Genomic DNA, 26,217 nt, shown 5'->3' on the forward strand with positions numbered 1-26,217 from the left:
CTAGTGTTTCATTAATTTTGGCAGTTACCTAAATAATAATAATAATAATAATAATAATAATAACAACAACAATAATAATAGACCCTAAGCAATAGTCAAACATAAAGGCCTAAATAATGAACAAGGACACAGAGAACAGGAATTTCAAAAACTCAACCCTATTTGTGCTCATAACATACTCAGATGAAAAAACATGCAAATACAAACAGATGTTAATTACAGTTGGGGATTAGATAAATCCTTCATTGGTCCGGAGAGGGAAGAGTCGATAACAGCTCTACAATAAGGGAAGCCTTACAGAGGCTTATGAAATTTAAATAAATTGGGGCTTCCATTCTGAACACAGTACATTAGCTCTAATGCAGTTATTATTAGACATAAAACCTGGGTCTAATGTGTTGTGCTTATGAAGAGTACATTAAGATAATTCAATAAAACACTCTTTGGTAGACAACATATAGGTGTTTTATAAACAGTATATGTACCTTTCTATATATCTATATAGGCTTTGGCATATTTGGTCCGTCACTTTGGTGTCTTTAATATCAGTGCACAATGGAATTGAAACAAAATGGAGCTGAGACCTGTATGAAAGTGTCACCTTCTCTTAAACAGTGAGAGAAAAACACATCTGCATACTGGGTCTTTCTCTTTTTCCATAGAAAGATACATTACTTATGCCTCCTGTTAGTGGCTGCTTTTAATACAGGTGTGATATATGACCCTTGCCCTGGGTTGGACCTCACAGGTAAGGTACCGGTGACGGTGTGCTAATGGGTAGTGTTGGCACTGTCACTTCCAGCTGCTCCCTGCTGCCCGCACGCATCGGAGTCCTCTGTCGTGTTGCCACTGGGTGAGCATGTGGGCATCTCTCTGAGGAACTCATCTTTCTTCAGCAAGCTCTGTAACACACAGGTGAGCAGAATGCATTCCAGTGGGGGGGGGGGGGGGGGGAGCATAACAGCAATTAATGTCTCTGTTGCTGCAAACTGGGGAAGCTGAGCGTTTATTTCCTCTCTCTAAAATAATCTCTTACAAAACCATATTATCTGTCCAAACACATTGTGAGGATGCTGCAATCACTGTATTAATACTGTTATTCTATCCCTCCGTTGTTTACACTGAGGGTTCTACCTGTGGACTGTTTGGAGATTTGTTCCTTGAAAGCTCTCCAAATGCAACATCGTATCTTATAATGTTCAAATGTCAGGTGTTTTTTGAAGCGATCACATAATCCCCAATGTACCACACCAGTGTTATGATCGTTATGAGAAATGATTAATCCAATCATGTAATCTCACTCTTCCTTATCACCGTTCTTGAGTTTACTTACTTAGCAAGATATTTGCCTACTACATCTCCAAAACAGCACCTCTCCAGTTTAAATGCAAAGACACTCATTCAGGTCTTTGCACTGTAAACATTTTTCATTAAATACAGAAAGGTGCGAAAAATAGCTGCCTCAAGTCTGGCAGCATTTGGGAAGCTGTCGGCAAAAATACCCAAATACCATAACACCACCGCGACTGAAAGAGGTGAAAGACAGGATATTTGAGACTCTTACTGTCAAATTGTTGATGCCCTCAGAGAAAGCACCAATTTGCCTCACGGTTCCCTCTGAGTCCTCCATCTGCAGACAGATACAAAGGCAGAGAAGGTTCAGGTTCACAATGGGCTAAATCTGGAGGTCCTGCCCCTAAACAACTCCACTTTGTGGCTGACATCGAGTGTTGATTCTGTTTTGCTCTAATCTGGTCATGCATTACATTACATTAGGTCATTTAGCAGATGCTCTTACCCAGAGCGACTTCCAAATGAGTACCCCACTATGCTAAGAATAGTTATCGAGAAGTATTACAAGAGATCAGTAAGATATGTATATATATTAAGCCTGCTTTTCATTCTTGAGCATTCAGTAAAGAAAACTTTGTCTTCTTACAACCAACCTTTGCCTCAGAGTGATCTCCGCGTTAACACTAGCCTTGTGATGTTTGCTAAGGAAAGGGCATAGCCTACTGCATATAGTCTGGCTGGGTAATAACCCTGCTCTCAATGGACTCGGCTGTGCTGGTCCCACCTGTTCCAGCTGTTCCAGGTCATCCCCGTAAAGCCGCAGGTCCAGGCTACCATGACTCCTCTGGAAGCTGGCTCCCCAGGGCATCTCCACGTCCATGGGGCACACATATTCCTCACTCTCCTCCTGCCTTCTTTTCCTCAGGCTGCCAAAACTGCCAAATGACAGCTTTCTGGGCTGAGAGGCGAACATATAGAGCAACGCACAGAGAAACAGACAGGCAGAGACAGAGACAACGCCAACATACAGACAGATACACCAGTCAGGCAAACGGAGTCAGACAGACAGGCAAACAGACAGACATGTAAGGTCAAAGAAGGACAGAGAGAAAAATAAAATCATACTTTTTTCTTTACGAGTTCTACAAGATAAAAACACAAAGTTAAATTTAATAAATGTTTAAGTGGAGACATTTGTTTATTTCAATGATTTTGATTTATGTCATTCGTCCTCTTCCAGAAACATGTTCAATTCATCATCTTACAAGGCTCCATGGTTGGGAAGGACACCTCCTCTCCTAGAGGGCTTCAGTAGTTACTGGTCGTTAAATGTGTTGCTATTTGAAAAGTTACTCTGAGGCCTGCAGGACTGCTGCTCATGCCTGCTATTTCTAGCCAGAAAATCCTGCCCAATTCCCAGCATAACCATATCACCATTCCCTACATAACCCAGCCACACTCCCTTAAATTACCCTGTCACATTCCTACAGCACCATCCCTTGACTGCTTCGATCACCCAAAATCCCAGCCCCCAACACTGCTCTCTCTACCCCCTTACCTTGACCTTGGCAGTGGCAGTGAGGGGGGTGTACTCGGGACACTCCAGGTGCTCCTGTTTGCTGTGCTGGGCGTCAGGCCCCACCAGCAGGTGGAAGTGGGTCACCAGGTGGCGCCGCAACAGCGTCTTGCTGGGAGGGATGTTAAGCAGCAGGGCGAGGGTCTCCACCGTGAAGCGGGGCTCCAAAACCTACGACAGGGTGCGCAGGGGTCGGGGTTGAACAAGAGAGAGCGGTTCCTCCACAGCACGCAGGATCACATAACATTTTCACCCCCTGCATTAGCTCTTTTCACCTGTTTTCCCAGACCTAATAACCGCTGCTTCCCAGAGCTACCACTTGAAAATGGCAACCACAATCCTAACCCACCAGCAGACAAGTCTGGGGCTCCCTGACTGGTCAATTCTATTCTACCTGAGATATTGATGACTGAATACCTTAGCTGGATGTCCTATCATTCTATAAACACATTAAACTAAAATAGAACCATATTTAATAAACCCCCCACCCTTACCATGAGTGCCCCATGCACACCGCTGCCCCTCAGGTTGGGAGCATACTCTGCCAGGTCCACAGAGCGTAGCCACTCCATCACTCTGTGATTGGTCCACTGGGACACCTCTGCCGGGGTGACATTGCCCTGGGAGGAAATTCAGAAGACAGTGCGTGAGAGACAGAGTGACAGGAACAAAGAGAGAGAAATGGACAGAGGGAGAGAAACAGAGAGTGAGAGCAAGCCAGAGATGGACAGGAAGACAGAAAACCCCACCTCGTCCGAAGGGCGTCGACGCAGACAGTCGGGCTGGTAGTTGTTGAGACGGAGGACCTGAATGGCTCTCTTAATGCTCAGGTGATGGAGCACACTGCTGACTTTCAGAGAGAGCAAGTCATCCTGACCACACCACACAGGGGAAGACAAGGACACAATCCACTGACAAAGGTGAAAAATTTCATCATCTCTTTCTTACTAAGAATATCTGTATCTTACTTTCCTCTTCATTCATTACAATACATTACTGGCATTTAAGAGACACTCTTACTCAGAGTGACTTACATAGGTTACAGTTTTACATGTCATCCATTTAGCTGGATATTTACTGCGGCAATTATGCGTTAAGTATTTCTCCCAAGGGTCAGCAGCAGTGCCCCAGCAGGGAATCAAACCAGCAACCTTTTGGTTACGAGCCCTGCTCCTTACCACTATGCTACACTGCTGCCCAGGAGAGATGTGGAGATTCACCCTCCACAGTCGTACAGCTTTTTCTCACCCCAGTCATGTAGCAGTCACACAACATAACAACGGAGATTTCACCCACCACAACCATGTCATTTCATAGTCATTTGTCATGATCATGTGGTGGTCACTCATCGTGGTCATATATCATGTTTACTCACCACAGTCATGTAGTGAATCATGCGACCATCGACCCTCCCCTCCTCAAAATGGGTCTTATACTGTGGCAGTCCGATGTCATCCAACCACCCTGCAGAACAGAAAGAGGCACACATAACATACTTAACAACCATGCAGCCATCAGACAGGAAGAGGAACTCAACCCAACAATAAAACCATAAAATCAACCAGGCAACCAACCACAAAATCAGCCATCAACTGTCTCATCAACCCACTGACCAAACCAGCCAATTACGAAATCAGGCAACCAATAAATCAACCAGCTAATGATAATCAGATATCAGATCACTGCTGACTAATTAGCACCATCTTTTTTTGCATAGAAAGAGTTAATGGTTTCGGCATAGATTTAGATGTATTAGAAAAAGAATAATGATGATTTCAATTCAAACAGTCTTTTGTTTGACAGAACTGTAGTTTTTAAAAACAATCTGGACTGCTCATCCAGCACAGAATTTAAACGAGAAAATTTTCCATTTGGCCCAGCGAACATTCCAAGGCTTCAGCAAACAAGCGTAGAGTTTCACGTTTTTATTAGCGTCCCCTGCTAAGGTCACTCACTGGTCACCCAGCTGCAGTTCAGTTTGCCCATGCTGTCATCCTCCTCTGAGATCAGTGCCTGCAGGGCCAGCTTTAATTTCTTCCTGTGGAGGGCATGTTTGATACCCAGCTCCTTCGAAGAGATGACAAACATCAACATGCAGGCAAACAGCATCTGTGCACAGGTAAACAACATCCAATTACGTGTAAAAACATTTTTGTGACACCAAAGGGGACCGCCTGAGCAGAAAATTAGTGTGGGGAAAGGAGGAAGGCAGGAGGTTTTTAAACATCCACTGTGGGACACATGTAGAGAACTCTTGCTTTGTGGAAAGCATCACAATTCTATGACAGAATTGTATGAGAAAATGAGTGCAGCTCAAAAAATATACAAGTTTAAAACTAAGCTTTCAGTTAACTGGTTAATGTGAACTGTTCGGCCTGGATAGCAACACCTGATTCACTAGCATGAAAAGTTGTTTTTGCTCTGGTATTAATCCAGGTGTAGCTAAATAGCTAGCTAGTAAGGTTTTTATAGATAAGATCATGCAAAAGTGTTTGCTGCATAGTTTGTGCATTTCTCCAAATGTCTGAACTGTCTCTGTCTAAAATGTAAAGAGTTATGGGCCAATTGTGTCACTTCCTTGCTGTTAGGTCAGCACACTGGGAGACTTGCCAGAAGGGGGCAGCATAAGATACAAGAATGTCCCTTCCTCTTGCTCGGATTCGGGACGTGACTCAGTACAGCAGATAGTGCACTAACAGCCAGATGTGTTAGCCAATGAGGTTTCAGAAATTGCTTAATTCTTCATTTGCATTTATTCATTTGGCAGATGCTTTTATCCAAAGGGGCATACAAGTGAGGCAGAGTACAACACAAGCAAAAATTCAACAGTATGAGAAATGTAGCATGACCAGGTTTCAATAGTTGGCCAGGCAAGGTACAAGCTAGCTGGTAGAGATAAAGGTGCATGCAACCACAGTAAGTTTTTTTTCCAGAGTAATTTTTCTCGAAGGTAGTGAGGGACTCAGTGGAATGGATGAAGTGTGGAAGTTTGTTCCACCAGCGGGAGACAGCAGCAGCGGTAGGGGCTAGAGGTAGAGGTGATCTGCTGCTGCTAGCCAAGCAGTACCTTCTTTGCTCTTTTAACTGGACCTTATAATCTTCTTATAATCTGTTGCATTGTAGGTATTGTAGATATCCTCCTAGAGGTAGGCCAGCTTGTTCCTTTTGAAGGCCCTGGACTATGACATTCCTCACCCTGTCCAGGTCCTGCTGGGATGCCTGCAGCAGGGTCTGGCCTGAGGTGATCCACTGCCTGGCCACGCCCATGTGCACACCCAGGCCCAGCTCCTGTAGCCAGCTGCACACCTGTTCTCTCGACCACTTCCCGAAGGGTGCGTCTACCTCGCTGCAACACAGGGAACACCGTCACCTCAGTGACAACAGTGACAATACATAATCACACATTCCTGCCTGTACACACACACACACACCCTGTGCGCACACACACACACACACACACACACACACACACACACACACACACAGGTGCACACATGCACACGCACATACACACACTCACACGCACACGCACACAGACTTTCTGCCCTCTGAAGGTTCAAACAGTACGTATCTGAAAGCACAGTACTGTGTGGGTAGGGCTCATAAACAGATGCCAGCCAAAATGACAGAGCCTGAGCAGGAATTTTGTATATACAGCACAAAGGTTACAGACACACAGCATAATAAAACAAGGTCCAACGAGGTAGGAAACTTTGCCATTTTGTGCATAATTACACTGCACTTCCACACACTGGCTCATTTCTGTGAAGATGTACCCAGCCTGACCAGGGCTAGGCCTGGCTTCTTACTTGGTGGTCCCCTGCTGGTCAGGTGACCAGCCCAGCCGAGGGCCTGCTGTGGCCCTGACTCCACCCCTTTTGAACTCTGCCACTGACACGTCATTGTCCAGGTTAAACGAAGTTGAATGGCTTCTCTTCAGCCTAAAGACACAAAAAATTAATTTCAACATTTTGAAACAAAGCCATCGCTCAGTACACCTACACATGTATATAAACCAAGGTACCACAAAATTATGCAAGGATTAATGGCTTAATGGATTAATTAAAGGGTTAGAGCATTAATAATGCACATGATGTAGGTATGTTGCTATTTTTATTACTTTTACACTTTTTCACCCAAATTTGGAATACCTAATTGTATCATATCAGTCATCACTACAACCCCTCTAACAAACTAGGAGAGTGCGGAAAAACATGTGCTCTCCTCTGATACATGTGATGTCACCATGATCAGACAGACTATGGATTCCCAAACCACCTGTGGGGTTTGCTTGTATGCAATGCAAACTCTGATCGACCTACCCACCCCTATGCTCCCTCGAACATACGGATCTGTGTCATTGGCTACTACAGAGCTCAGTTTGCGTTTACAGTGAATGCCTTAAATGCTAAGCTACTCTGCAGCCAGGTATGTTGTTCTTATGACAGTCATTTTACTGTCTGCTCTGTAGCTGTGTTCTTCTTGGTATCGTGACATGCATTTTAGGTTTCTTTCCTTGATGGCCTCTTATGTTGATCTGGCAAAAAATAAATTAACAATAATTACAGTTGTAATCATAATTCGAGAAAAATCCAGCATGAACTCACTTCCCAAAGAGCTTCCTGATTCCGCTGGACTTCTTCCGCTCTGGGGTGCAGGGCAGGGTGTGGGTGCTGTTGTTGCTTGGCGACTGATGAGGCAACCCTAAGTCCAGCTGCTCCGTCCTTTCACACTCCGTCTCTGCTGCAGATACACATGCCCACAAACAACACGTTGTGGACTACAACTCCTACAGTCCATCAGCACTTAGGGACTACAAACCCCAAGTACATCAGCACAGTAGGGACTACATATCACCGATTGTAAAACAATCACCCAAAAAAGGCATCTAGCATCAGTCTTCAGGACTGATTACACAAGCTTTGACTATGATCCCCAAGCATTTGCACTCTGGAAAGAGTTTTTGAGAGTTTTTAACTCAAGACTGCATTTTTTGTCAGGCCCTCTGTGGGAATGCTTTGTGAGGCTGCACGTATTGGATGTTCAACTTATTTCCTGCTTGTTCTGCACAGACATTTTTAATATCCAAGAGAAACACAAAGGAAATTAGGATTTAAAGGTAGTCGAACCTCCACAGGCATACAACACAAGCTGATTATGGCTACTGTTTATGAACTTTCCTGATTTATGGAGCAAGTAACCCCCCTGCCACACCCTCTCTCCACCCTCCCTGAAGGGGTACCTAGCGAACTCACCCAGGTCAGGGGCGCTGGCAGCTCTCTTGCCCCTCCGAATCTTGAAGAAGCCACGGCCAAAAGAGGACCGTGCTTTCTTGGTACCAAAGCCATCTTCCGTGGGTCCTGCGGTGGCGGGGGACTTGAGTGGGGGACTGTGCTCCCCAGTGACCTCCTTGCATGCCTCCTTCTGGAGAAACAGCAGGGTTGCAAGAACATGACCTGTTATGAGCTTTGTTATTTGACGTTATTTCATGTCTCAGCTGTTCCAGGCGTGCTGCTGTTCACACGTTCATTGCATCCACGCAGTAATGGAGCTGTGACTGCCTGGATGTCTATGATCAATGACTTCCTGCCTATAAACTGTACAAGTATGAAATTCATTCATAAAAAATCAATGCATCAATACAACACATGGGCAGTCCCTATCTGATGTCTTAGTAAGCCTTAACCTACATAGGAGGTCTGTTCTCTGAAAAATAGTTGATTACCTATCATTTATCTTCTAAGAGACAAATCTCACTTGACATTAAGTATTAATCTTGACATTAAGCATTACATATAAAAGATGAATTTTAAAATATTACATACACTAGTATGGAAAAAGCACCTTAACTCTTTCTCACAAGGGTGAACAGAAGCTGTCTTTCACTCAGAATCCCACATATTAATCAAACACACACTCTTCACAAACACACATGTGAAGACATCTTTATATACATATGCAGCTTCACACACATCTACACACACTTGCCACGTGTAAACTGTTTGAATGCTCTTACCTGATCCACATTCTTTCCCTGCATACTGTCTGCCTCAGTGAGATTTGGTGAGCTGAAATGAACAGATGTTTAACCATAAACACTGATTTAAGCTTTCAAACCTAAAACAATCAACACTCAATGATAAGGCCTTCATGCTTGTAAGTACAGACAAGATGCAGATGACATTAGGTTTTGGTAAACCGATCCAGCTGGTCAAGATTAGTCTGTGGTGTAATAACATGTTTTGGATACTGACTTCACAAAATAATTTCTATAATCACAAGATATCTAACTCCATCAGCTCCTACGCACTGAAAATTCCATTCCTGCACCAGACTGGTCTATCACTGGAACTCCGTATCAACAACCTCGATACAAACAGAACTCCCTTGCTAAGACAGGAAAGACCACAAAGTGTGCAGTCTCCAATTTCAGGATGTCATTATAGCAGTGTCCGACTTGACCTGGTCAGAACAGGTCAAACTCACCCATCTGACGCTGCTAGCTCCGGCCCTCTTGCCTGTTCCAGTTTAGGAGTGTCCTCTGGCTTAGGGGTCGACACGGGGAGAGGTCCCACACACATCACTAGCTGTGAAACCAGATAAAGCAAATGACTTAATACCAATTCAGTCAAGGTTACGATCATAATATCTGAAATGTACAAATGTACACAATATTCTGTCTGTAGCATGGTTATGTGTATAAAACGTGTATAAATCATAAACAAAATCTTCAGGGAACTGACACTCACAAAGCTGCTTCACAACAGTAGTGAAAGTTTCTTTCATGTTCTTTAGCACGATACATACATACATACATTTGACAAATTATCTGGTTTCTGCCCACATTGTGTGATTAAAATCATATTATGTGATATAAGAGGCTGTACCTCGTCAGGGCTTGTCTGTGTCACTTCCTTCACACTGGGCAGGGTGTCTGTCTCTGTTTCCACACTGACAGGAACATTGTTGGATACTGCATTGGGGTCGTCTTGGCAACTCTCTTCAATATCACCATCTTTCACTTTGTGAAAAAGGAAAAAAAAAAAAAAACAGTAATGAAATTTCATGTCCCATTAAATCCCTGTCAAGAGTACACAGGTGGGAGCAACTGATAAACCTCTATTCTATTATGCTGTTTTTTTTTTCAAAGCCACTCATACATATCTTCAAGATAGAATGGATCTAGACACAATATTATGATTTAGTCAAGTGGTTACTGAAATCTTATTGAAATATGTGTGAATAATAAGCATGGGGAAACAAACACCTATACCCCTAAACCTTGCCCAAAGTTCATTTATCAGTGATTCTAAAACAACTAGCTTCTGTTCACTGGGCTACACCACACATATTCTTCTGTTTAAAGTCCTCTGTATTGTCCTTCCTAATCCCATCCCCTACTCTGATCCCAGCTGACCCTAGATCAGCGTTCACCGTTTACACAATATAGCTAGTGCTGGGATTAGGGTTTGGTAATATGATCCTGGTTTAGCTGTTGGGGGGTCGGAGGTAACCATGATGTCAGAATGCAGCTTGTAATTGATACTAATGAACTCCATATGGATGTAGTTTCTGCCCCAATTTCTGACCCTATATCGGCATCCACCACAAAATGATCGAGGTCCAAACTGAGGGTAGCTAAAATGATCCGAGATTAATTTCATGGGCTGGAAGCAGGATTCCTCTTTGCCCATTGCTTAGATCACACCTTCTTATCCTCTGCACTTCCGCATCTGAGGAGCCACAAAAAGCATTTCAACCAGGGACAGCTAACCACAGAAAAAAAAACACCTGGCATGGGAATACAGGACTATCGGTCACAGTCATTCTCAGGGAAATCACTGCTAATACAGCTTCATGTAGAGAAAACAAGGCTAATGCAATAGTGTGGTCGAGACCCAGAACGTGTGACTGGTGGAGCGTTGTAGTGTAAAGGAATACATGGTGAAGGTGCATGCACAACGTTCTCTCAATGTTGGCGTGACGCTGGAGAAACATTAGGTTGACACAACAGAATGGAAGTGTTGCAACGTTGGTGTGAGAACACCAAAAATGGGACCACGCCTGCACAAAATGCAGGCGTGGTCCCACAGCACAGACTGAGGGTTGTGTGGTTCACCTTTCTTTTCACCCTCAACGCTGTCTGCACCCTCCAGGGCGGTGCCCCTGAGCTGCGTCTCATCCTGCAGTCTCTTACCGCTGCTGCCCTCCGGCTGCCCGTACATCGCGACCAGCTCCCCCTGTTCAGCATGGAACAAATACAAGATTGCACATTGCACACAGTCAGTCATCACACACTACACAGTGAGAGGCAGCACACGGTCAGTCATCACACACTACACAGTGAGAGACAGCACACGGTCAGTCATCACACACTACACAGTGACAGACAGCACACGGTCAGTCATCACACACTACACAGTGAGAGACAGCACACGGTCAGTCATCACACACTACACAGTGAGAGGCCACACATAGATACCACACTACAGAGAGACCACACACAGTAAGATACCACACACAGTAAGATACCACACACAGTAAAACACCACACACAGTAAAACACCACACACAGTAAAACACCACACACAGTAAAACACCACACACACTACACCGCCACAGACTGCACACAGAAAAAACACCACACACCGCCCACTCAGAGCCTTTGCACTGCACACTAAAAGACAGCACACTGCACAAAGACAGCACACTGCACAAAGACTGCACAATGCACAAAGACAGCACACTGCACAAAGACAGCACACTGCACAAAGACAGCACACTGCACAAAGACTGCACACTGCACAAAGACTGCACACTGCACAAAGACAGCACACTGCACAAAGACAGCACACTGCACAAAGACTGCACACTGCACAAAGACTGCACACTGCACAAAGATAGCACACTGCACAAAGATAGCACACTGCACAAAGACAGCACACTGCAGAGCCAAAGGGCTAAATTAGGGCAGTGAAAGCAGGGCGATAAGAGACTAAGCTGTTCATAGGAACATGAGCACCTGACCACACCAAGCTAAAATTGGGGATTAAGCATGCATTTAGTCTCAAAGGCTAATGTTGTCTAGCAGAGCAGCACCCAAACTATCTAAATGCAATGAAGCCAGAGGCTGAATATCTTATTACTGAAAATAAACCACATCAGGTATCTCATGCTGCACACAAACCAGAGGGCTCTCCAGTGCAGTTGCTGGAAGCACATATCTATATGTCTTATATTTACTCTACCCAGAACTGACAAATGTTTTTTCTATTGACATGTATTTTTTTGGAAGTGAAATCTGTTTTATTGTACACTTGACATGAGGTGGATGTGGTTCAATGGCTATATAGCCATTACATCAATTGTTTCTCAGGAATACATCATATTTGTAATGGATATTTGCAATGCTGTAATGATATAATGCTTTATTAATACACAATATTAATAAATAAAATAATATAACCTTTGTGGATTGCAGGTTCTTCTCATACTGAAGTCTTTCGTTCTCCATCTCTCTGACTTGTGTCTTCAGATGAATGACTTCCTGGATCAGATCCTGGGAGAAAGAGGACTCCATTACCCTCAGTCCCTAGGGTGTGTAAATTCCAGGAACTCTGAGGAAGTCTGAGTGTGAGTTCATTTTTAAAGCGAGTGGGTCAACAGAAGTAGGCTAACACAAGCACTTTCCCATTAACAACATTCATTCAGTTAAGCTTTTTTTGTGATCAAAGTTTTACTATCTTTATGTAGTTTAAAGCATTATACAAACAGGTTTCAGGACCAGATTAATCTTCATTTTCTTAGTATGCTACAAATTTGAGATTTTCTGTCTTCTAAAACTTTGATTTTGTAGGTATAAACCGTGGTCATGAGTTTCAAAGGTTGTGGTTGGGGAAATGAGTTGTGATCATCTAATCCAACAGATTACAATCCAACAATGATGACAACACACCCTATACTCACTGATCACTTCCACTTTGTTCTAATCTGATTCGAAATGAGGGATGTACCAGTCATTCCTTCATCAAACATAATGCACAAAATGTTGCAAATCAGTTTTTCGGCATTGGATAATGGGTTAGTTGCTTAATTGATCGGCCATACCTCCTACCAGGCGATATAAATGAGAGGACGATTGTGAGAAGAAAAAAAAAGGGTAAAGACAGAGCTTGCGAGGGTTGCTTGTGATTTACTCTTAGGGTTACACTGTTTTATCCTTGTTTTAACCATTTCATCCCTTTTGTGTACACCTGTTTTACCATTTCAATCTGCCGTGTTTGTGTAAAAATTAAACACGTTTTGGCGTCTGCATTCCTGTGTTTTTAGGAGAAAATATTTTTATGTGAGAACTGTTCAGTCAGCTTCTTCACAGGAGGCGAAGTCCACAGCACTCCCACCTCTTTGTCCATGAGCCTCTGCTCGTAGTCAAGTCGTCCCTTCTCCATGGCAGTCAGCTCCAGCTTCAGGCTCGACAACTCGGCCAACAGGTCCAGCTTCTGCGTCTCCAGTGTTGTCCTGCTCAGCAGCTCCTGTGCAATGAGATGCCAGAACTGACGGTCCCCACACAGTCTACAGCAAAAATTACTTTCTTCGGAGAAACTCTTCAATTACAATGTTATTCATACAACAACAGTACTCGAGAGCATATGCAAGTGTTTTGTCGGCATAGGAAAAAGTTACATGGCAAGAGCAAATGTTGACTGTATAACTCACTAAATGCTTGAGGTGTTGTAATATATTTGCTTAGCAGACACTCTTAACAACAACTTAAAACAGCTTACCATTTCTACATGTTGTCTGTTTATATAGCTGGGTATTTACTGAGGTAATTCAGGTTAAGTCCCTTGCCTAAGGGCAACCAGCTGACCACCTGGTGATTGAACTGACAACCATCTGGTTATGAGCCCTGCCCCAAACCAATGCACCAGGGCTCATCTGGATATATAGGGAACTCTCACACCCACGGCAAGAAATAATACTCTAGACCAGTGTTTCTCAATCCTCCTCCTGGAGTACCCCCTGTCCTGAATATCTTCTATCTATCCTTGCTCCAAACAATCTCTTGATTAAATCAGGTGTGCTCAGCTAATCAAAAGTGCCACAGATGAGTTCAGTCAGGTAGGCAGAGCAGGGAAAGATAGAAAACGTGCGGAGCAGGGGGGCCCCAGGAGCAGGATTGAGAATCAGTACTCTAGACCAACGAGCGCCCTTTGTGGTAGGTGTGATATCCAGATGCCAAGACAGCCTGATGTAGGTGCCCACCTGCTGCAGCATGTCCTCCGTGGCGTTCAGCTTCTCCCGGTGTTCCTCAAGGCACAGATCTAGGTCCCTGATCTTTTCTCCCTGCGCCTCCACCTGGTCTGTCAGGACACTCACCTGCATAACAGGATTTGTTCAAAATCACTCATCTGAGACTACTGAAGTCAAGACCAGCATGCCACATAGTTACATGTTAAGTTTCAAGTGGTAAAACGTAGACAGAAATGAAAGGCTTTTCTTTGTAAACTACCTGCAGCACCAATGACTCCCTGTTGGTCTCCAGTCGAGCAAGCCTGTCCAGATACAGATCACCATCGCCTGACGGGTTGTGCCCATTTGCCTGAAATTAAAACAACAAAAGCAATTGGTCAAGTTCATACAGCCATTTCATAATATTTCACAAGACAACATCCTAACAAATTTCAAGACCATTTTATACCACTTCCGTCATAACGTTTTCCTGAAGAACTGTCAAAACACTCCCTTCACATAGGTAGTAAGGTTTTATTGAGGTAAGGAAGGATATGTAGAGCCAAGAACATCATGCGAGCACAATGCCAAGATCAACTGATGTTGATTTACAGATTTCTTACACATAAAATGATGCCATGTGTAAGAAGATGCAGCAAATTATCATATATACTACTATTGGAAATTTTATGAAAACATATATACAGTAATAATATTTTAAGACTAAAAAAATGGCAAATTTCAGAGAGAACATATAATGGTGGAAGAAATACTAAGGAAAAACAAAAATTCTCAAGAATTTCCTTAACAGATGTGGGTTTACGGCCACATCCCAGATCAGATTACCACTAATGTGTTCATTACTTTCAAAACAACAGATAGAACATGAAAGAAGTCAGCTCATTATATAACAAAAATACTAACATTACATACTACATATAATTGCATATAAAATGATATTTTACAATTGTATATTTTATATAAAAAATTAAATAACATTTTTAATAATTATATATTATTAATTAGATTTTTGCCTGTTAGTAATACTCAGGCTGAATCCAGGACAACATTTCAAAAGGCCAACATCAGAAAACAATGAGTATGGTAGTGTAAGGGTACCAACACAAAAAGTAAAAAAAAAGTACTGGTAGGGATATGCGCCTCTCCTTATGGTTAAAGTAGAAATAAATCAACTTTCCGGAAAGTCTTTTCGTTGCCTCTGAGAGTTCTCTCCTTACAAGAAATCTGAGCAGAGCTCTAAATGAAGGATAACATTCATATTGAGTTTTTTTTTTCCATTCCACACAGGCACATCATGGTAGAGACTTCCAGAACTTTCCGTACATTTCTGTAATGGATCCCTAGAGAATGCCTCATGGCCAGCTGTGCTACTGCACATGGTTTGAACATGTGTTTTCGGAGCTTTTTGTATTCCTGGCACCAAATAAAATCAAAGCCTTTCTCCCTGAGAAGAAGTTATTACATAATTGTTTAATAGTTATTCCTGTCCTCTGAAAGACCTTAAGCACTGTGCCTCACTAGATAATGGTCCTTAAAGTGGACATGTTTAAAGTTATTTAGGGGCTGAAGCTGTATGCAATGTTATCTTAATCAGTCTATCCATCATGATTTGATCATAATCATACAATCACAGGACATGTTTACAGAAGTGGACATATGTGTTAATTCAGGATCCAGCAGTGGGATGTGTGTTAAATTGTATTTCTGAGGAAAACGGTAAGTAAGTCAATTATTAACCAGCAATAAAAACAGGACAAACTACACAGACATGCTCATATAAGCAGACATGGCACACAAAGTGTATACAGTAAGAACACAGTGTAAGAGTAGGAGACTAGACAGAAAGGGCTCATATATTAATCTGAACAAGAAACCATAAAAGTAAGCAATTGAGTATCTCAGCAGATTAATTAATTAATAGATAAATGACAGATGAACGCATATATAGCAGATGCATAGACAGTATAATATTGTGCTGACTGATGGTACCAGGGGGCCCTGTAGCCACTCCGCCAGGGTTTCGGCAGTGGGCTCTGGAATCTGGCAGCGCAGCCTCTCCCTCTCCTCCGGGTCCATGATCTCCAGCGCCCCCCGCAGGTCCTCCAGCAGGTGCAGAATCTGCAGGCCGCCCATCAACGGTGACGTCGGGGACTGGCAGCCATAGAGCCCGTTGAAGTAACCCAGGGCCTTGGAGCCTAAATGGGCGAGTGCGCGCTCACTGCGGTAAAAGCCACACTTGAGCCACTGACTCTCAGTATGTCATAATACGCATCCCTGATATAAAAGAGGCAGAAGTGTGCAGAAACTCCTGTGATACCGTGTTTCCACATTCTACAGATTAGTGTTTCCAAACACTAGTTCTGGAACACTTGTGTGTACACTTGTTATCCTGCCAACTAACATCTTATTTAACTACATTTCATTGAACTGTTCACTGCAATACTGTTATGACATCACTTGATCTGCTGTGAGTTCACTGTGAAAGAAAAACATCTATGTATGTGGTAATAATCAGCTTATATATTTCTGCAGTACCTATCAATTCATTATTTGAGAAACCTCTCAAACTTAAATCATTTGGCTATTATTCACTACAAGTGATTTGTTCGAGACAGACAGAAGGACTGTGTAGCGTTCAGGTCATTGCGTCAGTATGGCGGTTCCAGGACAGGAAACTTGGCTTTACCTGCAATGATCCCGTCCATCCTCTCCAGGGCTGCCGCCAACATCTCACTGGCGTCTGTCATCGTCCCACAATTCTCTGTGAACCCTTTGGAAAAACATGAGATAAATACAGTAACTAACATGTATAGTAGGTATAAATGAGGCCCCAGGGCCCAAACTTTGTCCTTAGGTATGCAACCTGGGGACTCCACACAGCAGCGCATTATGCAAGCGTACTGTGCGATGGTTATAGTTTTGAACCATGGTTGTGATTTCATTTTATGCTAAAAGATCTCTACCTCGTTCACCTAAGAAAAACAGCAAATATTATGGAATGTATAAGATATGACATGTTGGCTATGTAAATTTTCCTAAAAAAAGGGTGTGCACTAAGAATAACAGCATATTTAAAATATTATAAACTCATTAATTTAATTATTGATGCAATATTTTGCAGTTTTCCTCAGTGAAAGTCCATGTGATGACAAATTGAACTGCCTTCTTGCCACTAAAGTTAATTTGTCATGGATATAAGGTCTGTTCGCGGTTTTCCTGTAAAGGTTAAAGCACTCTACTTCCTGTGGGTTTGGTGCTTGAGACAAATGTCATGGCACTGGCCTTTTGCCCTGAGAACATACAGCAATTCCAACATACAGCAATTGCATGGGATGCAATCATGTGCAACACTGGAATTCATAGAAACATCAACATCTTACGCATCTTATTGTCCGCTATCCTCTATGTCTCCACATTAATATCAAATCCCAAATTCAAAACTATGACCCACAGGTCTCATGCCCCCCAGCCAGAGTGGCCCCATTCAAAGCCCCTCTGATATCACGTTCCAAACCTTGACTGGAGAAAACCAGACAGAAACACACTTACCGGTGAGTTGGGAAAGTCACTCTGGATTAGAATGTCTACTAAGCAGATAAATAATGAAATAATGGAAGCCCTTCTTCAGGCAAGAAGCATGCAAGCGTGGCCTGTACCTAACCCTTCCTCCCATTCCACTCTTTACTTCCCTGCCCTGTGCAGTACTTCCTTGCATTCAAAGCGAAGCAAAGGTCAGCTCACGCTTACGGCAACAAGGCCAGACTGAGGGAGACTTCTAAATACCAAAGTCTGACGAACGCAGAACTCTGCCTTCCGATGCACGGGTGAACATCCTGCCATCTATGCGGTCGCGTGGCGTGAGAAAAAGGTCTGCTTTGGGTAACAATGCAGCCATTCGCTGTTCATTTGGAGGCTGTCTGCTGTGGAATGGAAACATGCACAGGCCTCTGCGCACTGAAAAAAGCCTGGATCTTCCACATCTGTTCAGCCAAGTCTGACAGACCCACTTCACTGTTTTAGCCTCTCTACTCTTGCTTCACACCTGATCAATCCTAGGGTAATCCTCCCTGATGACAGTCACAGCTGATATTACAGTTAGATTATCTTCTAATTTGAACACAAAAGGGCCTCATTTGTGGTAATTAAGGACCTCTAATTGTTCTGAAGAGCTTGCTCTTGTATGATGACTATCCCCACATATGAGTGGTGTGCCACGACTGTCTTGATCAGACAGCCTCTCACACACGCCTGGTGACACCTGTAAACCTATATGAGAAAAGTATGCAGCCCCCCCCCCCTCCCCCCCTCCCCCCCAATTGCAGGGAGGCCTGCTTTCTGCTCTCCACTTGTGCCTGATTAATGAGAACTGCCTGCCATGCAAAAAAAGCGCCCCTCTCTCTGAGAAAACTCAGTCGCGCAGCAGGAAAAGAAAGCTTTATTTAAACAGCTGTTTCATGTCTAAGGAAAGCCCAGAATCTTTTTTTTCTACCAGGGCTAGCAGTTCTTGAAAAATTTCCTGTCATTTGTTTTTTTTTTTGCCTCACATTCTTTAATGAGAACTAGGGGTTGTTCACTGAAAGTGGTCTATATGTGCAGTAAAATTATCTTTTAAATGTGTGATTCAGGCCTGAAATTTACTAGAAAAATAGGTCAATATGATATGTGAAAAGGAAAAAATAAGCCAAGGGAAAGTGCTTCCATGAACATGCTTAGTTATGCAGAAATGCTGAGTACACCTGAAAAAACTGCTCCCAAAGTTTTATTTTTGAACAAAGAAATATCAAAACATTTTAAAAGGATGTTAACATAAGGCACACAACAAACCTGTTGAGCTAGCAGTCACTTTACACACATCCCAAAAAATACAGGAGAGCTTGAGTTAGTGGTGGACCAGAGAAGTTACCCAGGTGAATTGGGTGTTTATGGTACAAGTTTACTTAAGGTTATGAACCCTTCCTTCCTCTATGACACATAGGTATTAGCTCCTAGCTCTTAGTAAAAAGATCTAAGTCTTCCTCTTCAGTTTAGTTTAGAAATGGATCTAGGCAATACAATTACAGCAAACCTTTTGTATTCATACTCTAAGACTCAGCGGAAAAGGCAGGAAGCAGTTAATTTGACAGGACTTCTTACAATGACTTCCAACAGCACTATGATTACTTCCTTTGCAATTCTGCTGTCTTTTACGAGTGCCATATATAAAGGTTTATCATTATTATTGCAAATATAGACAGAAATAAAAAACCAAGATGGCTGAATGGTCTTTTGTTCTCATTATAATGTCCTTAAGTTACAGTAGTTACGAGTCAATGTCTAATTTCCAATGTAAATGGGAAAATGGCAGTGAAGCTCTTTCTGTATCCCGTTCAGATTGATTCCTCCCCCTCTGGGGAGAAAACAAGGCTGTGCTATTGTGGTCTGACCAAAGAAGCAGTCACAACTAAATGCAGTCACATGCTCCCATGCAGCAATCTTATTCATGAGCAGCTGGCTGTCAAGAAGACATTACAGCCCTATTTCACTGTTCAAGCACCCATTTTCACCACAGATCAATTCGACCAGTTATGTCCACACCATTTGTCATATAAACAAAACTCACTAATGCACTTTGATACCTTTCCTATTGGTAATCACAATTTAAAAAAGCTTATTTTTCAAAAGTAGGACCGGTGTTTAAATATGGCCAAAGATTAAGGGTTTAAAGCACTCCTTACACTCCCAGTTCTAACTGGTGCCACACAGTACACTAATGCTTCAAATGGACCAGGCGCTGTTGGGGCACATCACTGGTAACTTGTGCATAAACAGCTGGGAGTGTGCATGTCTGAGATTGGTCACGCATGACGGATGGACAGACTGCATGTCAGCCTACAGCTGGGGCCCCGGGAGAAAACTGTCTCTCAAACAAGGGGGGGGGGGGTGACAGATAGGTAGGAAGCACTGGGAAAATTGGGTTTAAGTCTGACCTGTACCCTTCGGCAAGCTAGTCTCAGGGAACTGCTGAAAGGACACTGAAATGATCGTTATGTCATGTTGTCATGGCTAGGTGCTGTATGAAAAATAGCATTAATAATAGTCCATGTTTTGAAAAATTTGTGTGAATTTTCTTACCTTAAAATAGAGGGAAGGTAAGGGCAGAGAAAAGACTACTTACTCAAAGAATCCTTGTGCCCTTTTGATAGAGCCAGGCACATGTTTCATAGTGAAAGTGCTAAACCACATAGCTTGCCTAAATGGCAGCCCACCACTCCCTTCTCCTTCAAAAACAGTCAGATTGGATTGGGATTGAACCCCTTCTCACACACGCTGCATGCTATTTATGAGCTCCTCACCCTTCCTGGAAACCACCCAGAAACTGTGCTGATGGAAAAGACATTTTCCTGCACGTGCCTGAAAAATGTGCCCACTCGTCCCAAAAAAAATCGTGAGGCAACTATGCTATTCATCAAATTCCTCCAAAAAAAAGTCCAAAAAAAAAAAAAATAATAAAGTAAGTGACATGCTCACTTATATCCCCATATATCCCCAAAATATATATCCCCAAAAATCACCTCAGTATTAGAGAATGTAAAATATTAATGTTAATGACAACTTTAAAAAAATCTTCCAGAATTTGCAGGACCAATGAGTCACTGAACTTCTGTTTAGAGTTGAAACCCCAAGCTACTTTCTGTAAGGAGCATGTGCGAGTTATGTACATGCTCCTTATGTGAGTTATGTGGCTGAAATATCAAGGACTGGTTAGACCAGATGGAGCTCCAGATGCTAAGGCTATATGCTAAATATTGTGGCTGCTGGGGGCATTTTCTCCTCAGAACAGAGAATTAGACATTAATCGAGACAAACAAGCAACCCAGAGGGGAGGGAGTACAAATACCACAAGCTTGTGACTGTGTAATTGTGTTAGACACTTTGACTTCATCCACTCTATGACCAGAAAATGTCTCTCTAAAGCAGCTATCAGCGAATACTGTCAAACTAACATTTTAAATCCACCACATTTGTTACAAAACATCTAAATAGGACATATACCGATACCCCCAACTTTGAAAGTTAATTTATAAAATCTGGTGCATGAATATCAAACACAACAGACTTAATTGGTGACTTTCAGTCTCTTTCCTTGGCGCAGATGACCCAAGAAAATTCACACACCTGCGTAGCTGACTCCATAGAGAGTTCACTCTTACATGTGCAGCCAGCAATATCATGATCATATTGCAATGTTAGCATTTGTTGTTACATTAAATCCTCTTTGTAGTCTTACTTGTCCAGTAAAAAAGAAAAATAAACTTGAGAAACATTTTGAATCCATACTCATCAGCAGAGACAAAATTTTGTGATGCTCCAAAATAATCGAAATGTGTCTACACCATTTGCTTCTTGTCTGCATTTGATTTTGGACAAAGGAAAACATAATTAAATATAAATATTTTTCAGTAACAGTAAAACATTCATCTTGGCTTCAGTCTGTATGCCCCCTTAGAGTTATTCAAATAAAATATACCATGCAACGTTCACTCAATTAAGAGCCCCCAGAACAAGCAAACCAGTATCTCCTGTTTTAAATACAGCAAATTCTACCAGATTTCACAGTTTACAGAGCTAAGCTGAAAAAGCTTTGCAAATATTGTGAAAACTCAGTACAGTGCCAAGGCCGCAAATTGTCTCACAATGGAGACTGGAAAAGGGTCGTTAAAAATAGAAAACCAAAAAGCAACATCTGAAAGCCACTGTTTACATTGTTTTTGGAATAGCTCCACTTGAAATGAAAGCAGGCTTTGTCTCAGTTCTTTTAAAAAGGCAGTTTCACATTTGGTCTAGTCTTAATTAGTCACATAAAAGAAAACTTGGTAGTGTGATTTCAACTAATGAAAGTGAATTAATGTTAAATTGTTCACTTCCGGTATGTTAGCCAGCCAATTAATTTAAAGTATAGCAGCCTGCCAATCTCCATTCATTTTATTTTTCACTTTAAATATCTCAGTGGTTGGTACTTAGATGGCATATGTGAACAAGTAGTTTGTTACAGTTTATACATTCTCAAAGTAAGTGTTTTAGTGGTCACTCATACTGACAACTACCTATGACAATTTTTTGGCAATGTACTGTTATGCCAGTGAAGCTCCATATGAATTTCATACACCAGTGTGGTGCTCTGTAACCCAAAAAAAATGGAGTTTCAAAAGTGACAACTGGTGTCAGTCAGAGCTGTGTTCAAAATACTCTTTTTGAACTCATAACACAGTGTGAAACACCAAATTGGGATATGTGGTCTAAGCTTATCTTCCCATAGAAGTTCATGTGAGTTATCTCATGCACACCTCAGGACATTCTGTGGATTTTTGTGGTTTAGTTTCACACATTTCCAATGATTCCCTGCATACCTTCTATTTTGGAGTGGGAAAACAACAAAATCAAGTGACAGCTGTGACAGCCTCTGATAATGAAATTAAGCTATATTATGGTGGTCAGAAAAGCAAAGAAATTTTAGAGGGTTGGTGACAATTAAAAAAAAAAGATGGAGCATAGTTAGCTACCCAAAATAATAAAAAAAACTGTAAACCAATTAAGCCTAGAATGTTGAAAGCAGCAATCTTAAATCCTATCCCATCAAGGTGTGGGAGGTGACCAAGGTTAAGATATCTGAAATTAACTGAAATTAGTCTCAGAAGAACTAATCCAATATGATTTGTACTATAGCCTACATTTCCAACATTGTCTACATTATCCGTTTACAGAGCCAGATATTTGCAGAACTAAATCAGTACCTTACATTACACTCATCTAGCAGATGCTCTTATCAAGAGCGACTTTATACTTTTAGCAATACCTTGATAAAGGGTAAAACGCCCATGCCCCAGCTGAGAATCTAAACTGCAAACACTGAGTTAGAAGCCAAGCTCCTACTATGCCACACTTTTTGCTGTACTTAGCCACAGTCAGCAGTGAAGGCTCTCTCCTCATGACTGATCATGTGTTCAGTCCAAAGTGGGACACTGTCCTGAGCAGTCAGCTATACTGAGTTTAGCGCAGTAAATATCAGGCAGATAACAATCATAACTATAAATTACATTACTGCTGGTAAACAGTCTGCATAAAAAGGAATTGGACCATGCTGGCTGAGCTTGGGATCTATGACAGATCTACAGAATTTAAATAGTGCCTTCTCATTGTAACTAGCTCTGATGTGGTTTTGACTGACAAGACTAAAGACATGCCTAAGCTAACACACTAATGTTTAACAGTAATGCATAACAGGGCAAAATACCCCTTTTTTAACTTCCAGCTAAGCACAGCACAACTTTAACACTTTTTGACTAATTCAATACAACATGGATTAACAACACTGGTAAAATAAATCAACTGTTCCTGCAGAGAAATTCACCCTGTAACTCAGTTGCAACCCTGTGGCTGGAAAGCTTAAGATACTGGTCCATCTTCCCCTGGGGGTTATGTGCCCTTAGAGCATGTCCCATAGGTTCATTTTCCTACCATCCCCACCAGTTCTTGGACAGCTTGTGCACCTAGCCCTGTGGGCTGGGCCCAGGAATTTTTTAAAATATTTATTTATTCATTTGCTTACCTAAAACTCTTATCTGTTGAATGGGAAATGCACACACCCATATACACCTGGAATTCAGCGCACTCATTTTTAAATATCACATCCAGAAACTGACTTTGAGTCATTTTGCAATTATTGTTTTTATTTTGTCAAGCAATCATAACAAACTTGTTAGTCACTAATACAAGAGTAATTAAGTCCTTTTCACAAAGAAAGACCCAGCAGTCAGTAGATTACTTTTTTGTTTTAAGGTATTATTAAATGTACTTTTCAATGTAAGCTACTGTGTATGACTGATTCCTCATCATGATTCTAACACGTGTGGTGCACATATTTTCATTGCACAATAAAACATGTGATTTTGAACACATGTACTTAATATGTGAAATAATATTGTCAACAGTTGCAGACCTTTGCAAACCAAAGATGTGAATGCAGCTTTCCTTTGAGAAGTCAAGGACCCCGTCATATTCTCTTTTACCATGGTTGAAAATAACGGATACCATTTTACCCTTTCGAAGCAATGACCATCAGTTACTCTAATTAACCGTGTATAAATTGCAGGCGAGTTAAAAAAAAATCTAATTAGGTTACAAAAATGCAAAATACAAAAACACACATAAGAGAAAATCGGGAGATATACTACTTCTAAAATTCTGTTGAATAAAACATGCTTGATTTTGTTTTTAACATGGTTGACAAAAATCCATTTTGCGATTAACAGAACTGATAAGACTTACACGGCCCCCAGAAGCAATTCCAGTCTCACTGAATATATAGTAATTCTGTTCATTTTCTCAATAATACCTGTGGAAGATTTCGAAAATATGATAAACTCCAGCTGTTTTTCCATTAACTTTCATAATTAATTGCACAAGGAAAATTGCTACCATATACGCAGCAAGTAAGACTGCCCCACCCTGCTCCTCACTTCTGGCACATTATCATTTAATTCAAAATCGTTCATCCACGTGTACTTCCATCAACTTTTAGTCCGAACCAAGGCACAGTCTGAAAAAGCGATGGACTCACCGAGTTCATATCGAGTCTCATGAGCCAAACTAACACACTTACCAGAACTTTCCCGCAATGACAACAACGCGTTTCTGCACCATAAAGCCTTCAAGCCGTCCTATCTGTTTTCCTTCAGCTGCCTTCGTTTTCCCCCTTTGGCCGCCCCAGTCCCCCTCTCTCTCTCTCTCAAGCCATGTCGGCAGAATTAGACAAGGAGGAGACATCACCGCCAGCACATCCCGCCCCCGCTTCCTACCGGATTGCTTTGAGACTGAAGGGATTCTCCTGCAAATGTTCCGATACTGGGCGCCAAGCACGGGCTAGAAGAGAGAATCACGTGGTTTTAAATTCCCAAAGTTTGAGAGAAAGCCATATGGAGTATCTCAAGCGTCTTATCGTTTTTTTTTAACAAACATTGGAGGGCATCCAAAGAAGTGGCTGGAGCAGATGCACTGAAAAAAAGGAAAAAAAAAATCGCCAGGACACAACAGACCGTGAATGCAGTCCCATTCGAAACAGAGTATGTCAAAACAATTAGTACGACATGGCAAAAGTCCTTTCTAGAAATTTGTTTGGTCATTGAATTACACAGTCCTACCGAGTTTACACGATTTACCCATGTGTAATAAATGCCTTATTGCTGTGAAAATGATGACGTCTATTCCATAAACTCTGACGTAAACAATGGGATGCAAGTTACTTTTTAAATTCTCATGTTTATTCACAACATCCTGTTTTAAATGTTACACTAAGTGATGACCAGAATGTGATCAATCTGGATCAGTAACCCACCAGGACTCACTTTGATTCACAAAGACGGACATTCTTATCCGGGGCATCTTATGGATTTGTGCATATAATAAGGCTGGATGAACATAGACCATCCATAATAAAACAGAAACAGTGCTACAATCAACATACTGTCAAGCACAAGTACCATATATGATAGAAAATGAGCCAAAAAATAAAAATGCAATGGCTGCAACCACAAAGTGCACCAGTAATCAAGCACCTGTGGTGTTATGGATATGACGTCTCTTGATTATTGCACCCCTAGTGGTGGAATGAGCTACCTACAACATTCAGAGTGACACTGGCCAGTCTATGCTGGAAGATGGCCAGTGACTGGCCAGTGTCACTCTGAATGTTGTAGGTAGCTCATTCCACCACCGGGGCTGCAATAATCAAGAGAAGCTGTGACCAGAATGTGTGTCTTTGCACAGAAAGAATCGCAAGAACCAGGTTATGGGGAGGAGAGAAGAGGTGTTACGGAGAATTTGATGGTACATAAAATAAGGCATTAACTGTTCAGGCCAGCATCCCATGTGAGCTGATACTGGTAAGTGAGCAGAAAGGTGGGGTACAACCAGAAGTGAGATGTAAATATTTTGGCCGGCTGCAGACAAGTCAAGCTGCTGCATTCTTGATAAGTTGTTTACATTGGTGCAGGTGGGAAAGTATGAGAACTTGGAATATTATTACCTGGGTTGAACAGGAGATCACCAGTTGGTGAGCT

General features: G+C 42.0%; 1 protein-coding gene across 1 annotated transcript; it reads right to left on the minus strand.

Annotated features, from left to right (window-relative positions):
* Positions 1-715: 715 nt before the first annotated feature.
* LOC118770227 (liprin-beta-1-like) lies at positions 716-24,940 on the minus strand. The gene is made up of 23 exons (XM_036517773.1): positions 24,762-24,940; positions 16,809-16,892; positions 16,112-16,317; positions 14,382-14,471; positions 14,135-14,248; positions 13,270-13,401; positions 12,336-12,428; positions 10,989-11,109; positions 9,757-9,890; positions 9,356-9,456; positions 8,886-8,937; positions 8,125-8,293; positions 7,477-7,612; positions 6,679-6,810; positions 6,065-6,215; positions 4,825-4,936; positions 4,245-4,333; positions 3,619-3,741; positions 3,364-3,489; positions 2,852-3,040; positions 2,078-2,251; positions 1,565-1,630; positions 716-902 (listed from the first exon to the last, which is right to left on the minus strand). Exons 2-23 carry the CDS (start codon positions 16,867-16,869, stop codon positions 771-773), a joined length of 2,703 nt encoding a protein of 900 aa, XP_036373666.1. The 5' UTR covers positions 16,870-16,892; positions 24,762-24,940; the 3' UTR covers positions 716-770.
* Positions 24,941-26,217: the final 1,277 nt, after the last annotated feature.

The sequence above is a fragment of the Megalops cyprinoides genome, chromosome 23, assembly GCF_013368585.1.
Source record: "Megalops cyprinoides isolate fMegCyp1 chromosome 23, fMegCyp1.pri, whole genome shotgun sequence".
NCBI classification, from domain to species: Eukaryota; Metazoa; Chordata; class Actinopteri; order Elopiformes; family Megalopidae; genus Megalops; species Megalops cyprinoides.

Coding starts and splice junctions, on each gene's coding strand:
- LOC118770227 (XM_036517773.1), bottom strand. CDS start 16,869: ATGACAGACGCCAGTGAGATGTTGGCGGCAGCCCTGGAGAGGATGGAC. Junction 13,402..14,134: donor CGGAGGACATGCTGCAGCAG/GTGGGCACCTAC, acceptor CTCATTGCACAG/GAGCTGCTGAGCAGGACAAC. Junction 3,742..4,244: donor TGATTCACTACATGACTGTG/GTGAGTAAACAT, acceptor TGGTGTGGTCAG/GATGACTTGCTCTCTCTGAA.